Source organism: Lemur catta, chromosome 10 (assembly GCF_020740605.2).
Source record: "Lemur catta isolate mLemCat1 chromosome 10, mLemCat1.pri, whole genome shotgun sequence".
Classification (NCBI taxonomy): Eukaryota; Metazoa; Chordata; class Mammalia; order Primates; family Lemuridae; genus Lemur; species Lemur catta.
Window position 1 is genome coordinate 33,659,735 of NC_059137.1, and position 17,708 is coordinate 33,677,442.

At 38.4% G+C, this 17,708-nt stretch overlaps 1 protein-coding gene across 2 annotated transcripts in view; it reads left to right on the forward strand.

Moving 5' to 3' along the window:
- HEMGN (hemogen) overlaps positions 1-15,378 on the forward strand; it is a 38,464-nt gene extending 23,086 nt beyond the window's left edge. The window contains exons 1-5 of one of the 2 annotated variants that reach the window (XM_045562491.1): positions 5,606-6,168; positions 7,906-7,999; positions 11,874-12,351; positions 12,394-13,012; positions 15,232-15,378. In XM_045562491.1, the coding sequence (XP_045418447.1) occupies positions 6,090-6,168; positions 7,906-7,999; positions 11,874-12,351; positions 12,394-13,012; positions 15,232-15,338 (1,377 nt within the window). In that variant the 5' untranslated portion in view covers positions 5,606-6,089 and the 3' untranslated portion in view covers positions 15,339-15,378. Of the gene's footprint in view, positions 1-5,605; positions 6,169-7,905; positions 8,000-11,873; positions 13,013-15,231 lie in introns of those variants that run through there. The other variant, XM_045562490.1, reaches the window with a different exon arrangement.
- Positions 15,379-17,708: the final 2,330 nt, after the last annotated feature.

Here is a 17,708-nt window from a genome sequence, read left to right on the forward strand (position 1 = left end):
TGGCTAAGAGCATGGTGCTACTGTCCTAACAGAAATAAAGCATAGGGGAGCCTCATTTTAGGGGAAAATAAATTTGCTTTTAGTTATGCTAAGTTTGAGGTGCAGTGGGATATCCAGGTAATGAATGATAACCCAGAAACACATGAAAATGTGATATTAGAACTTGGATGTATTTATTTAGAAGATATCTGCATAGAGGTAGTAGCTAAAAGTATATAGTCGGATCAACTGTCTTAGGGTGAGAGTATAAAGTCAAAAGGATCAGGGACTCTTGGAAAATATTTCTCAGATCTAGGAGAGGGAAAGAGAAGCCTGAGAACAAGGATGAGGAGGTGGGAGAGAAAAGGGAAGAACACACCATCACAGAAGCCAAGAGCAACAGGAGTTTCAAGGAGGATAGAAGTGTCTGGGGAGAATCCTGAACTGCAGAGAGGTCACAAAGAAAGAACTGAAACGGGAACTGGGTTTGGTTGTTGGAAACCATTGATGACTTCTGAGAGAATAATACGTGAAAGAAAAAACTGGACTGTAGATGCAAAGGAAGGAGCGGTGTGTGGGGGGGAAGGAGGTATTGAGAATACATTTTTGGTTCAAGAAGTTCAGGAATGAAAGGACAGAGATACGTGGTGGTGCAAGCTGGGAGCAGAATTGTTCTTCCCCAGATAAATGACCACTCACCAATGTTTATGCAGAGATACTTATTTATCTATGTTTCAAGAGAAGGCAAAATTGGTTGGGGGAGGCTAGAGGAGGGACTTCAGAACAAACTAGATTGAAAGTGAGGCTACAGCCATCCTAAAGTTATAGAACATGTTATCTGTATGCGTACAGCAGCATCTGTTTTAGCAGACAGAACTCATTTATCATGCATCAACAGACTGAGAGAGGGAAACAAGAAACTTTATTTGCTCACTTAGGAAAACAAAGTGTGACCCATTCTTTGAAAAGTATCCAAAAGCTTTGAAAAAGTCGTTCAGCAAGGAAGGAATGCTAAGAAAAATGAGTGTACAATGTCTTCCCTTCCTTGACTTTTCCACTAAAATGTATTTTAGGAAAATGTCCAGGTGCATCATTAGAAAACTCTGATAATACTGTGAATACTGCCCAAGTGTATGGGACTTACATCTGCATGGTGTTTTTTATTTATAAAAAGCTCTCACGATCTCTTTTATGCTCACAGAACTCCTGTGAGGTATTTCTTTTATCTATTTTACAAGGGAAGAAACTGAGGATCAGAAAGAATTAAGTGATTTTCCCCAGATAATCCAGCCAGCAAATGGCAGAGCCCTATACCCCTTGATTTTTCAGCACATGGTTTCAAATACCACTCACGTGGTCTTCACAGCACGTTCTTGCTGCGGTACGACAAACCAAAGTGGAGCAGGACTCTCACTTCCCTGGTTTGGGAGGCTCTATTCTTCTATCAAGATAGCCTAAAATGACACTAGCTTTGGGGCACTTTGGGGCATAGCCTGAGGTGTCTTTCCTGTGCTCCCTTTTCACCCCCATCATAAAAGGCCCTAGTACAGAAGTTCTCAGCAATGTGAGTTTCCTTCTCTCCTATGTTTGCCCGCTTCAATCAGACCTCTGAAACGCATGGACAAGGCCTGCTCCAGATGGCCAGGAGGCAGGAAAGCACTCTCTCCCTTAATACCTACTTTGTTGTAGTAGTAGGAAGAGGGTCTTGGAGGCTGAAGGCCCAGGTTCCAGGCTTAAACTACCAGTCTAGCTCTGTGGCTTTAATTCTATGACTGAATACACTGAGCACTAGTTGCTTGATCTGAAAAATGAGGATAATAATAGCTACATCATAAGTCCGCTGCAAGGATCCAGTGAAGCACTTGTGAAAGTAGGGCCCTGTGCTGAGTTTAATCTTCTACTGTAGCTGTCCTGAAATCCTTAACAATTCTTAATAATTTTTTCATTTTTTACTGGGCCCCAGAAAATTATATATCTGATTTTACCTGTATTCCCTTGGCCAAATCACTTAACCGCTCTGGGCTCCAGGGTCTATAATTAATTGATTTGAATTGTTAGGAAATCAATTGTTAGGACAATTCTCAATCCTTTTCCTACTTTGCCTTTAGCAAAATTTGACACAGTCAATCAGTCCCTCCTCCTTGAAACATTTTTTCCTCCTGGCTTCCAGGACACTGTACTTGGCTGGTTTTCCTCTGCCTCCCAGGCTGCTCCTTTGCTGTTTTCTCCCTAGTCTGCTAGCACATCCAGAACTAAACCCCTGATCATCTCCGCCAAGCCTGCTCCTTCTGGTCCTCCTCATCTAGTAATGCCAACTCCATACGTCCAATTGCTCATACCAAACCTTTATCTTTGCTTCATCTTGCACCCCACATACAATTTATGAATTAATCCAGAATCTGACCACCACTTCACCACCTCCATTATCCAAGCCTTGATCATTTCTCACCTGGATCATTACAATATCCTTCTGATTATTCTCCTCACTTCCGTCTCCTCTCTCCTTCCCTGCCCCACATAGTAGCCAGAATAACTCCTTTTTTTTTTTTTTTTTTTTTTTTTGAGCCAGGGTCTTGTTCTGTTGCCTGTGCTAGAGTGCAGTGGCATCATCATAGCTCACTGCAGCCTCCGACTCCTGAGCTCAAGGGATCCTTCTGCCTCAGCCTCACAAGTAGCTGGGACTACAGGCATGCACAACCATGCCCAGCTAATTTTTGTATTTTTTGTAGAGACAAGGTCTCGCTATGTTGCCCAGGCTGGTCTCGAACTCCTAGGCTCAAGCGATCCTCTGGCCTCCGCCTCCCAAAGTTCTGGGATTACAAGCGTGAGCCACCACGCCTGGCCTTCAGAATAACTCCTTAAACACATAAGTCAGATTACATCACTCCTTTGTCCCAAACCATCCCAAGACTATCCATCTCACTCAGAGCAGAAATCCTGCAAGGGGCTATGTGCTTCCTCTCTGAACCCACCTCCTTGCCACACCCCCTCCTCAGGCCATTTGCTGATGCCTCTCTGCTGGAATGATGCTCCACGTGTCAGCATGGGACATCTAGCCCCTCACCTCCTTTGGTTCTGCCCACCTGTCACCCTACCAGTCAAGCCTTCCCTGACCACACTATTTGTAACAGCAGCCACCATCAATCTCACCCTCACTCCTCATCCTATTATTTCTGGCTTAGTTTTCTCCAAAGCAGTTATCACCATCTGACACATTAGATATTTTATTGCTTATTGTTTATATCTCCCCATTAAAATGTAGGCTTCATAAAGGCAGGGACTTTGGCTTTTAACTACTACATATCTAGCACATAGGACAGGGCTGGGCACAGAATGAATGACAGCGGACAGAACTCTGGCACAGATGAAGGTATTACTAAGTCGCAGCAGCATCAACCCCTCCGAGTGTATAAAGTCCCTTCCCAGGCTGCATGGCCACGCATCTGGCCCTGCATGCAGGGAGTGAGGGCCATTATGGGGACTCCCGCGGGCGAGGCCTCCCAGTATATCATACCATGGAAACAGAAAGGTGAATCAAGAGCCATAACTGCCCTTTAAGAGTTTGTGGCCTAGAGGGAGGTTTTGTGTCTATATGAAAATAACTCTAGAACAAGGCAGCATTGGTTAAAAAATAACTGGCCTTAATGCCTAAAGTGTCACATTCTGGCAACTAGAGTTTTCTACAGAGAAAAGCCATGAACTATGGCCTGTAAACTTACTGCATAGCTATTTCTGTCTATAATTCCCGCTCTGGCCTGTTTATCACGCCAGAGACACCTTGCCTGAGTTCCAATCTAGTTTGCTCCAAAGTGTCTCCACTGGCCCCCTCCACCCAATGTTACCCTCAATTTACTGTTATCTTGAGGTCCCGCCCTTTTAAAGTCCCTTCACACTCTGCTTCTAGATACAGAGAACATGGGGAAAGGCTTTGGAAGGTTGCCACAGGATATAAAGAATCTAATATTATTTCCTTACAATAAAGGTATATATCCTCTCACCTCGTGAGCCTACAGTACACAGACCTCAGGGACTACGCTGTCCATCTCTACAGCCTGACAGCCTTGCTCTATGTGGCACAGAGTGTGCACTCAGTAACATTTGCTGAATTGTTGAACTGATGTTGTAAGCTCTGAGTAGGGATAACTCTATTGAAGAAGTACCTCTGCATCCTCTGAAGGTGTCCCAGAAGCATTCTATAGGGTTATTTTATTAAACTATCATAATGTAAGAAATGACCTAACTAGTAAGAATCAAAACATATCAAATAAAGGGATCAATATTTAAAATGCCAGTTTAAATTATAAAACATTATTATTTTATCATTTTTAAAGTTACCCTAATTTGAGTTCTTTAAACCCCATATCTGAAAATATAAAATGTTCAAGAGTTAAACTATAAAGAATGCCTGCCATTCCATACAGGATTTATTTGATAACCCTGAGGTTATCTGAATTTTTAGATATAGAGATTTACTTAAGAGAAAGACTGGGGAACTGAGAAAGATAAAGCTAAGCTTTAAGAACCAGTAATTAAAAATGAAGTTCAATTTTAGTGGCAGGTACTGGGGTGTTTTATTGGTCTCGGTACTTTTCAGTGTGTTTGAAAACTGTTTCCCTCATACATTCACACCACACATACATTTTCATGCCAAGGCAAAATCAAGCATAAAAAATGATGACCCATTTCATAATCTGTAAAAGGTGCTGCTGGCAATAAGTATATAAAATAGGGGGAGGGACTAATGGTTCGGGCTCTTCCAGTTCTAACGCCTTAAGACTCTATGGAAGTAGGGGGTCCTATTCACGTTATACCAGTCTTTATAAAGGATTCCCTTCAGATTTTCCTTCTTTAGTTAGTGCATTTAAACTATGATTTGGTTTATCAAAAATCTGGTTACTACATTTTAATTATTAATAAAAGCAGCTCACATTTATTAAGCAAGCTCAATATGCTAGGCACATTTAAAAGGCCTTATATGGATTATCTGATTTAATCATCCCAGTAGCCTTATGAAGTAGATCCCAATATTGTCCCCATGTTATAGACAGGTAGATCTAACTTGCCTAAGGTCACTAAATTAGGGAATGGCCACACTGCACTCCAGGCTCTTCAGTTCAATCTGACTGGAGAACGCATATGTTAATCCTGTCTCCCAGACAGGCTGCCTGTATCTGGGGTGCTCAGTGTTTCTTCCTTAGCTGAACCGTGGTCTTGTGTGCCTCCTTGCCTTCACAAATGGGGTGACTGATTGGAGAGAGAATGGTTCCTTTGATTTCAGCTTAATTTCTGGGACATAATATTTTCATTAAGAAATGCCTTTTGACCTTCCCCTGGATGAGTAACAATGGATTTCACTAGGTATCTCTTGTCACTTGTGAATGACTGGGTGAGCAAAAAGGGTACAAATTTACTTTGAATTTCTAATTTGGTTTTTTATATCTGTTACCTAACAGCATAAACGGCAAGACTTTACATTATTTTGCAACAGATTAAGGAAAAAAAAAAAACAAACCACATACAGGAAAACAGTGTAAGATTAATTTCACATATATATAGCACACTTCCTAATTTCCACATCCATTATTTTCACTTTCACAAGAATTGTATGAAGTAGGCAAGACAGGAATTATTTACCCATTTTGCAAATGAGGAAAGAGAGTCACAGAAAAGGAAGGTGACTTGCCCTGGGCCACTGAGCTGGTTGGAGCCTAGACACAGTGTTCCTTCTACACTAGGTCATCTCCATTTGAAAAAGGAAACATTGGATCCACATATTTCCTGGCAGATAGACGCAGATGACTGCTGAACTGGAGGCTGTGCCCTGCCAGGCTGTGGCCAGGGGGCTCCCCGTATAAATAGCAACCTACGCTAGAGGTTGCTAGCACCAGCCATTTCCCCTACTCACACCTGTGCAGTGTGATAAAGAAAATAGAATTAGCCTGCAGTTGTGGTCCAACCTGATAAAACTTTTAGGCGGGAAGTCAAGTGACAGGCAAACGTGTGTGTGGTTTTTTTTTTTTTTTTAAGTGTTAGTTGTTTTTGATGTTTTAAAAAAGCATTTAGGCTGCTTGTGGAAGTCAGAGCAAATAGCAGGAAGGCATTGCAGCAAGATGGATTTAGGAAAGGACAAATCTCATCTGAAGCACCATCAGACATCTGATCCTCATCAAGAAGAGAACCATACTCCAGGTAATGAAAGAGACCTTAAGAGGTGGTGGCTGTTGGGAAGAGCTGAGGCTATGATTATTTCCCTCTTCTTTATGAATCTCGCTAAAAAAAAAAAAGATGTAGAGTTGCATACATTCATATAGTTTGGGAAAAACTGGGGCTGTATAACTTCCTGAGGTGCCTTTTAGTGCTAAAATTCTAATAAGCCAGAGAAACATAAGGTAATAATAAATAAATTGTTAATAAGAAATATACTTAAATGAAAGATAATGAAAATACCCAATACTGGATGGTTGTGGTAAAACAAGTATACCCATACATATCTATGGTAGTGTAAATTTGGTATAACTTTTGGAAAAAGGTCTGGCCATATGTAACAAGGACTATAATACTGCTTATTCTTTGACTCACTAATCTCAGTCCTTAGATCTGGCTCAAGCAGCATGTCTCAAAGTATTTTGCAGAATCCTAGGCCTTGACATACACTAAGACAGTGTTTTAAGACTTTTTTCATCCATGGGTCTCATTGGCATTCTGATGAACCCCTTCTTAGAATAAAGAATTTTAAATATATAAAATTAAATATATAGAACTACAAAGTAAACAGATGTAATTATTAGCCTTAAAAATAGCGATATAGTAATATATGTGCTTATTTGTAGATGTGTTAAATAACAAGACCCAGTGGTGGGTCTAATCATCATTGAATCAAATCAAATAAATCATATCCGATAAATGACACTTTAAGGTATCTGCAATGACTGTAATGGATGAAAAAAATCTGTGATTTTTTTGGGGTGACAGAGTCACACACTGCTTAAACTACTGTGGTTTGATACCTACATTCATAATTGAAGGAAATGGTAATTTTAATTAGAGATTGGTAAAAATAAAGGTATGATTTTTTTTCCCCATCAAGAACCTGTGTCATAAGGACAAAAGGTACAATGGTCCACGGAGGAATGCTCTGTTTTTTGGAAGTCCCAGTGCAGATCTGCATCATGCCACAGGCTCTATCTAAGAGCTTCTACATCAAAGACCCATTAACTTTTCTCAAATTTGAATGGCAGTAGAACCTTTTTTGATAATACCCTTAATTTTCCAAAGAACACAAAGAAATACGATCCTAAGGAAAAAAAAATCCAAAAGAAAAAAAAGCTGTATGCAATGCATATGTTTATTATAAATTGATATACATGGCAAAAAATAACTGGCAACAACCTAAATGCTCAAGACAGGTGGAATTACTGGATAAATGAGAATACATCAACTAGATTAAGTATCATATCATCATTAAAATTATAATTATGAAAACCATCTCATGGAAAATAGTTCTGATAAAAAAAGATAAAATTGTGGTACCTTATATTACAACTTTGTGTAATATAGGGATTCTATGGAAATGAGGAATAAAATGAAAACAGGTTAACATGTTAAAGATTATAGAACATGGATGATTTTTTCCATTATCTGTACAACATATAAAAAATATTTTAAAGGAATTAATAGGTTGGTAGCACACTTATGTGCAAATAAATACTATGGACCTTCTCATTCAAAAATGCTTACTGAATGTCTGCTCCCAGTCTTTCTCTAGAAATACAAGGATTATAAGAATGAGTGGGATACAGTCCTTGTGCTCAAAAAGTGGGGAGAAAAATCCAGCACAGGGATTCTGCCACTTGGCTGTAGGATCCTTTTACTGATAAATGGCATAGTTCATCACTTTCTCTAATAACTTTCATTTTGATCCTACAGAAGTCATTGGAAGTTGGAGTTTGCGAAACAGAGAACAACTCAGAAAAAGAAAAGCTGAATCACAAGAAAATCAAACTTCACAATGGCTCTTTGGGTATGGTATCATCACAAGGGAAAAGGGACTAATATTTATTGAGCATATGTTACATGTCAAGTAGCGTTGTGCACTTTTATACACTGTATTTTATCTTTCCAGTAATTCTGTAAATTGGGCATCATTATCCTTATTCTACCAAAAGAAAAGGAAAATAAATCTCCAATGGATTAAATCTGTTGCCTAAAGTCACATAGCTATTATTAAGTGGTGGGAACAGAATTTTCTCCCTGGTCTCTTTTAATTAAAGCAGCGGGCAACTGAATTGTATTGTAGAGAAGCCTGGCATTGAGCTACTATGGTAATATAAACATACAAGCATCTTGTTGTTGGGAGTGGGAAACATCACTGAGAAAGCTTCCAACATTGTTCTTGGAGCTTCCTGTTAGTAAAATCCTTACTGAATGGGTGTGATTAACTCTCCATGAAGTAAACCAAAATGTCTGTAAATGAGTGACAGAGTTTGGGAATTTCTAAATCTCCAAAGTCACCTGTATGTAAACTCACGGAGGGAGTATGAACATGATTATACATTAGGCAGCATCAAATTACATTCATCTAGAATATGACTGTGACAGTTGGGGACTTGCTCGTTTGGAAAAGGGAGCCCAAAGAGTCAAAAGCGCAGCATCCACCTAAGCCTAAGTTTCTCAGTCCACTGTTGGCAGGATAATTCTTTGTTGTGGGAGACTGTCCTGTGCATTGTTGTTGCTTTGTAGCATTTTCTGGCCTCTAGATGCCAATGGCACCTCCTTCCCCAGTTGTGACAACCAAAACGACTTTGGACATTGTCCAATGTCTTCTGGGACAGGGTTGGGGAGAGGCAGGCAAAATCTTTACGCAAAGCACTCTTCTTAAGAAAGGGCATTTCCCAGTCCTCCAACTCCCACTATGGACTGAGTACTGTCTGTTCTGCTACAACAGATGTTTCTAGAACACCAATTAGCTCACATATGATTGGTAAATAGGAGAATGATGTTGGTATAATGTTGGCGTTGTGTTTTTCCTAGTTAAAAAAAGGCCAGAATAGTGGGAATAGAATTTAAACCTATAAAGAAATAAGCCTCAGCTTGACTGCTGTAGAGGCAGGATCCTTTCCCGCCCGCATCCAGGGTTCCCTCCCCAGAGAGGCACGACACCAGCCTGGCAGGGCTCTCTACCATGTGTGCGGCAGCACTGCCTCCTGTGCTCAACTTCATGGCAGCCCTGCTGGCTCAGAGCTCAGGTCTCAGTGTTTCATCTGAGAACCTGCAGTGACACTGTTGCTTTTTTGCATTTTTACTGTCCTCTGAGGCAGCCTCTAGCCACTGCAAGCTGCCTGTCTGTACCACCCAAGTTGTCTCCCCTGGTAGCAATTATTGTTTTTGTTAGTGTTAAAAGGTTGCATAGGTTTTGAATTGTTTGTCCCAAGCCCATTCTCCCTCCTCCCCTCCCCGTCCATAACCACTGTTACTATTTCATGCATGATTTTGCAGAAAGTGAGGTTTTTTTTTCAGGAATATATATCATTTTATAGCAGAAATTTCTGTATTTGGGTCCTGTGGTGGGTGACTTGAAGATTATCTAATTAGTTCCCTGAATTCCATACCCACTAAGCAGCCTTTGATGATTACTTGGCTTCCCAAGTACTTACCTACAGAAAGAGTACGTTTATTTGCCAGCCCAGGTGTTCTCTACTGTGAGGCTTATATTTCTCACTGTTAATTTAAAAACTGGTCTTTAGGTTTATACAGCAGTCTCTTTAAGCCTGGCTGAGGAGCTGATAAATGGAGCTGATAAATGGAGCTAGTCTCAGTGTGCTGACAGAATTGGCTTTCCAGCTTGCTGGGCAAGGAGACAAGGCTGAGAATTCACTGAAGTAATTGACACCTTGGTGAGCCTCTTGGCAGCCGGCTGGACTTGCTCTGGTGACACCGCTCTATATGTCTGAGGGCCATGTCCTCTTTTCTCACTGAAACATACTGCACATAGTGAAACTTTAGTAGTTTCAGAGAGAAGCAGCAGAATATATGGTGATGAGCCTAGCTACTAAAGCCAGAATGGCTAAATTGGAAGCCTGTCTGTCCTACTTCCTAGGCATTGACCTTGGGCAAGATACTCAACTTCTCTGTGCCTCAGTTTTGTCATCTGCAAAATGGAGATAAGAGTATCTACCTCATAGGTTTATGTAAAGATTATATGAGATAACAGAATAAATAAATTACTTACAACAGTGCCTGACATTTAGGAAGCACTATACGTGTTTCCTATATTAATAACTAGAGTACTAATTTGTATTTGAATAATTCATTCATGTAAGTTATTATATGTAATTCTTATAACCACCACATGAAGTTGGGCAGATATTATGTACCCCATTTTACCAATAAGGAGACCAAGGTACAGAGAGTTTAAATGACTTTCCCACAATCATAATAGAGTATAGACTAAAGTTCAGGCCACATAGATATTTTTCTATCTTTTGAAAAACTACCAGGGAAGATATGAACCACTGTATTACTCATATCTCCTCATATAGAGACCTAAATCACAAATTATTTAAGATTTAATATCTAGGAAAAAATAATCATTTCCTAAAGAATTAAGATATACCATCTTTTTTTTTTAATCTGACAACTTTATCTTGTCCTTGGTTATGTGAAATAACAGTTAACAATGCTGAGGTGCCATAACCATCATCTGTAGATTCTCTTTTTTAAAATATGATTTTTAATATTCATTTTTGACTTTCCTATGACATATATAGCTTTTTGATATTGACTTCAAACTGTGTTTGATGAGGTAATCTTTAAAAACTTTTTTATTATGGAAATTTTCAACCACACACAAAAGTAGAATGGGGTATACATTTTTAAATGTGCAAGGAACCATGAGCACTATAAAGATAGGAAAAACACTGGTTTTATCTTGAAAGAATGTCTAGTTTACTAAAAGAAATATGGTTCTTCAGAAATAACTACAGTATGAGGCAGCCTGTGTCCTTACCTTTTGCATGACACTCGGAGCGCTAAGCAGGGAGAGCTTTTCAGGCCTGTGGTCTGTTAGAGAAGGCTCTGTGGAACGGGTAGCATGAAACAGAATTTCAGTAGGTTTAGAAAAATGATGAAATACTTATTTATAGTACTTCCCTCCACCCCTCCAGCCCATCTGTATTAGCCATCTGTATTTGGTTATATTTGCAGGGCTTAACAATTTGTCATTGGCTGCAATTTCCATGCATATCCTTTCATTTTAATCTATTTCTGACGAGTAGGTATAACGTGGCCACTCATGCCTTTCCACCAGGCTTCTTAACCTCCAGAAATATTTTTGCAGATTTTGACCCAGCTTACGGTATACTTCATTTGATGTGTACTGTAGCAACTTAGCATTCTTTACACAAGACACTGTATTTGGTAAGCAAGCCATAGACATCATCCACCTGCAGCCTGCACAGATGAGGAGCTGTGCCTGGATTGCAGATCTAGAAATGCAACTGTTCAGTTTACCTAAGGGTAGTGAGGCTAACTCACACAGACTAAACTTAAAGAGACTAGTGTATAAATAAGAATGCCAATCTATTAATTGATAATGGGAAATATTCATTTTCCATAACCAAACTTTAAGTATATGCTATCAAATACACACACATTACCTTCACCAAGAAGACTGTCAAAGCCAAAACATCCTGGGGAGACATTCCCTCTCCTAAAAATTGAGAATATCTAGCACTGCTCCTTCATTTTACAAACAAGGAGATTGAGGATCAGAAAGATTAAGTGACTTGTTCAAGGGCGTTGTGCAACAAGGCAGTTGGGGACCTGGGACTGTTATTACAAGCATTTATATGAATTCTGTAGCACCACTGCTGACACTAATTCTGATCCCTCAGCAGAGAACAGAAAAAACACAAGTGGCAGAGAACAGGAAAAGGAAATCAAAGAGGCAGAAAGAGAAAACAAAATACAGAAATGAAGGTGGAACCTCAGTCACAAACAGAAAAGGAAATTATGGAACAAGCACTGGCACCTACAGAGAAAGAAACTGAGCTACCTGGGAGTGTGAGTGAAGCCCTTCCTTTGGTAGCCTTCCCGCAAAACGTTGTGCCCAAGGAACATTTTTCTGGAATACATCAAGAAAGCATTATAAATCAGGAAAATTCTTCTGAGTACCAAGAAGTGGTAGTACAAAACCATTCTTCTGAAACATGTGAACAAATAGCTGAACCTGAAAACTGCACTCCTAAAACGTGTCAAGAAATAGCTGTACTTGAAGACCATCCTCTCAAAATGTGCCAGGGTACAGCTGAACCTGAAGGCCATGCTCCTAAAATGAGTCAAGAAATAACTGTACTTCAAGACCGTCCTCTCAAAATGTGCCAGGATACAGCTGAACCTGAAGACCTCGCTCCTAAAATGTGCCAAGAAACAGCTGTACCCAAAGCTCTTCCTTGTACAACCTCTGATCACATAGTTGACCTGCAGGGATGCTCTCCTGAAGCATATTCCAAACCACATGTGCCTACAACTCTTGACACGTACCAAAAACCAGATGAACCGGAGCAATACAGTGCTGAATCAGATCAAGAAATAGCTGAGAATGAAGGCTTCTCTCCTAAAACACAAGAAATAGCTGTGCCCAAAGACCTTTCTACAAAAACGTTCCCAGAAACAGTTGAATCTGAACACTCTTCTCATAAGACATATACAGAAATTACTGTGCCTAAAGCCCCCTCCCATAAAACAATCCAAGAAACACCTCAGCCTGAAGAATATTCACCTGAAACATATCAAGAAACACCTGCACCTGGAAAAGATTCACCTAAAATATACCAAGAAACACCTGGGCTCCAAGAATATTCACCTGAAATTAACCAAGAAACACTGGGGCCTGAAGACCTCTCTACTAAGATATATGAAAATAAGGGTGTGCCTAATGAATGCTTTCCAGAACCATACCAAGAAATAGGTGGGCCCATAGGCCAGGATAAAGTACACCAGAAAGATGCTAAGGACGTTTATACTTTTCCTCAAGGTAAGGACTGATTATAGCATCAAGGTAGGTATATCTCAGAGTCATGATTTACAACCTTGTTTGAAAATCATAGGTTATCTCAACAAGTACTATGAATATCATTGGCTAGTTTCAAGTAACAAATACTTTTCATGCAGCCAACATCTGTCTCAGCACATTTCCAAAGAATTTAAGAAAATATTTGAAAATACAAGAATATACAGTAGGTACTTGGACACACTATCCATTTTGAGAAGCTATAGTCAGTGAAATGAATTATGTGCAAAATAATTTAAAGGAAATAAGTCTAGATTAACAAGAAGGCTTGATGAATGAAGTTTTTCTTAGAAATTTAATTTTCCTGATAAACTAAAGGCAAGTAAATTCATAGTACAAGGTACTGATGGCGACACAAAGGTGTAAAATATTATCCTCTTACTAGGGAACTCATTCTTGTAGGATTTACCAGGTTTACCAAAAGCATTTCTGTTTCCATATTTGTTCCTAAAAAGCTTTTTGCTAAGCATAGCATTTTGAAAATAATGCAACCTTTTCTTCTCATATCTGTCTGAAAGGAGTGGATGACCTTTCTTTAATTTGACTTACCTCAGAAACATAACTGAGAACTTCAGTTCTTTGTATGGTACTGCAGACAGTATAAGAAATGGGCCGAGTCTATCAGACCATAGTTATCCCCAGGAAACTGTTTTCTAAAGAAATCCCTTTGGTAGTTTCTTTGCTTTTTCTCCTAAAAGTTAAGTGCAACAAAAACATGGTGTTGGTTGGCTTCCAAGTAATACATATTTTGAGGAACTACTTCAAAGAAATGAATTACCATATAAAGCAGATGTATGAAGCGCTGCTTGCCCTGACCAAGTACCCTGCTGGAGAAGTAGCTCTAAGCAACACAGTATCTGGATTCCTAACAGTTTCATTCTAAACCCAGAAAGGTAGATATGGGCAAATTAATTAATGCTCATTTTATTTTTGGTTTTGTCTTACCAAACAAATGGGAATATCTATATTTGGCTGATTATAAAAGTAATAAATGTTCATGAAAATAAATTAAAGCAATATATAAGTGGATATAGAGTAAAAATCCCCTATAATACCATCTCCTATCTCTAATCCCCGATGTTCATGTTGTTTTGTTTTAACAAATGCGATAACGCTATACATCCTATTATGTAACTTTTTCCCCACATATATATATAATCCATCTTATATCTTTTGTAACAACTGTATAGTATTGTGCCATATGTGTGTACAATAATTTATTCAACCAGTCCCTATAACAATGAACACTTAGGTTATTGTCAAGTTTTACTATTACAACAATGCTCAATGCACATCATTGGGGGTAACAATTATTTAGCTAATGTTTATTTGTCACTTTTCTATGTGCCAGACACTGCATTAAATATTTCATGTGAATTATTTTATTTAATGTTAAAAAACCTACTGGAGAAATAATATCCCCACTTTATATATAAGGAAACTAGGCACTGGAAGCTTAAATTTGCCTGATTATTTCCTTTGGATCGATCCATAAAAGTCAAATTCCTGGGCCAAAAGGCCCAGCAAAACCCCCATTTAAAGTTTGGATACATTTAGTCAGACCAAGCCCCAGAAATGCAGCAATACACCCAAGACAAGCCCCACACCCTTGCCAGCACTGTACATGATGACATTTTAAAAACCTTTGCCTATCTGCTAGGTTAAAAAATAAACACCTACCTACTTGTCTTAGTTACCCTTTTTGAATGAATACTACTGGGCATCTTTTCCTGATTATTAAGCATGTGAAATTTTTTTGGAGAATTGCCTGTTTGAATCCTCGTCCTATTTTAAATTTGTGATAGCTATTTTTGATTGATTAAAAAATCTCTTTAATAGTTATTAAACATTTATTTACATATATGTTATAAATATTCTTTCCAGTTGTTTGTGGTTTATTTCCAGTTGTTTGTGGTTTTTGCTATATAGGATTTAATTTTTAAGTATTCATACCTGTCAATCTTTTCCTTTATGGTTTCTGGTCTCTGTGTCCTGCTTAGAATCCTAAGATTATAAAAACACTATTATTTCTATAACTTTATGGTATCTCAATATTTAAATCTTTAATCCATCTGAAATTTGTTGTGCATGGTGTGAGGTAAGAGTTTTTTTCTTCAGATGGGTAGTCAATTTTCCCAATACCACTTGTTGAGCCTATTTTTGTATTTTATTTGATTTTACAGAAGTGAAAGAAAAACCCAAAGCAGAAGAACCAGAAATACCAGCAATTCTGAACAGTCCTCAAGAGATTTCTCCAGAAAATGATGTCTACAGTTATGTTTTGTTTTAACATTGCTCAACCATAAAGTTGTAGTCCAATGGAATATACATCATAATATTTTGTGTGATTTTTCTCAAAATATTGTAGAAATTTCTACAGTGTTCATTAATATTTTAACTTAGTCTTTTCTTCCATTTATAGATGATATCTGAAAAGAGAACTAACATTTTTTAGGCCCTATCATATAAACAATATCCTACCTCTGTGTGTGTGTGTGTGTGTATGTGTGTGTGTGTGTGTGTGTGTGTGTGTGTGTGTGTGTTTGTAGGGGGGAGAATAGTGGAGAGAGGAGACAAACAAGGGGGAGGACCAAATAATTGATTTTTCTCCCCTAAGAACAAACATTTATTTGGTTAATTCTTAAGAATAGGTAGGTAAGTGAGTAAGCCTGAACACTTAACATTTGGGGGCATATATAGTTTTCTTGTAAATGTTATTCAATTATTCATGTAACAGTAGCATCATTTTATTCAGACTTTAGTTGGTTCTTTTAGTTAATTTTAGCAATTCTTATTCTGGGACTCCTTAAAGATATTTTGGAGTAATAAATGTAGTTTACTTTTGTATTTGAATTTTGATTTATCTGTTTTTACTTTTTAAATATTGTATTTGTGCAAACTGTACATTAAATCATTATTACACTCTTAACTGTGTGGATAGCATCATGTTAAACACTACAAAGGTTAGACAACCTATCTAACACATAGTTCTTGCCCACTAGGAGTTTAATTTAGTCTCAGCGGGGAATAAAACAGAAAACAAATAGTGCAAAAGAAAACTATAAATGCTCGTGCTATTTGAATAGTAGATACAATAGAGAGAACGCTCACTTTTTGCTGGAGTGACCTGAAAAAATTACACATGGGTGGAGCCTTGAAAGACGGAGACGATTTGTGTAGATGAAGATAGCAGCAATGTCGTGTATGACACAGAGAAGGGTGAGTTCAAGATATGTTCAAGAGAACTGCATGCAAACTGTAGTAAATGTGGGGTTCATATGGAACAGTAGGCTTGCATGCTGAAGAGCTTGTATTATTAGACAGAGTGTAGAGAATTCTGCATACCTAACTTCAAGTACATCACTTGTTAGGTAATAGGAACTAAGTAAGATTTTTAAACAATGGAGTGGCAGTTTTAGTATTTAGGAATATGATAAATATGGTAATAATGGTCAAGATTAACAGAAAATGACAAAGAGACCAAGGGAAGGAATAGGAACTATTCTGGATGGGAAGATGTCTGAAAATCTCCCCTAGTATTTTTTTGTTTCTTTTCAGTTTTCTTTCTGTTATTACAGAGGACTAAAAGGTTCATTCAGCAAGGATACAATTGCATAAGCTCTCCATATAGGCATTGTGCTAGATACTAGGCTGCATTAAAAGCAAGACAAGATCCCAGTCCCTCCAACATTAATGGTATAGAGCAGTGGTTCTCTCAACCCTTATGGTGTATCAGACTAACTGGAGAAGATTTGAAAAATACATTTGCCCAGACTCTTCCTCCTGGGGTTCTGATTCACCTCTCTAGGGCAACGTCCAGGCATAGGTATATTTATTAATTGTTTTATGCTTTAAATATTTTTTGGAGAAATATTTTTGGGATTGTAGAAAAGTTATAAATAGTACAGAAGTTCCTGGATGCCTTCCATCAAGTTTACCCTAATGTTAACATCTTAACATTAATATCTTTTTTTTTTTTTGAGACAGGGTCTCCCTCTGTTGCCTGGACTAGAGTGCAGTGGCATCATAATTCAATGCAGCCTCAAACTCCTGGGCTCAAAGCGATCCTCCTACCTCGGCCTCCCAAACTGCTAGAATTACAGGCACGAGCCACCTTGCTTGGCCTAACATCTTAACATTAATGTCAACATGGTCCATTTGTCAAAACTAAGAAATCCCTTAACTAAACTACAGGTATTATTCATTAATTTTTTTTCACTAATGTCCTTTTTCTGCTTCAGGACACAATCCATTGAGTTTAGGGTATTTTTATTTTAAAAGCTCTTTAGAAAATTCTAATGTGCAGCTACGGTTGAGAACCAGTGGCATAGCGGGAAGTTACAATGCTGTTTCCCTCCTATTTGTTACCCCCTTTTGGGGGTACATTAAATTTTCTCCCCTCAGGATATATTCATTGTACAATTACTCATACCTTGTTATATTTATTACTTAAGTAACATATTGAGGGAAGCACAACCACATATTACATCTGGATTTATATACAATTCAGTATTTATACTTTCACATGAACTATCTAATCCACAAAAAATTGTGAAATAGGCTGGGCAGTGATTATCACTCCCATTTTACTTACAGATGAGGATATAACCAGAGGCTGGGTACTCGTCCAAGGTCACACCTGACTTCCTCAGTGCCTGTA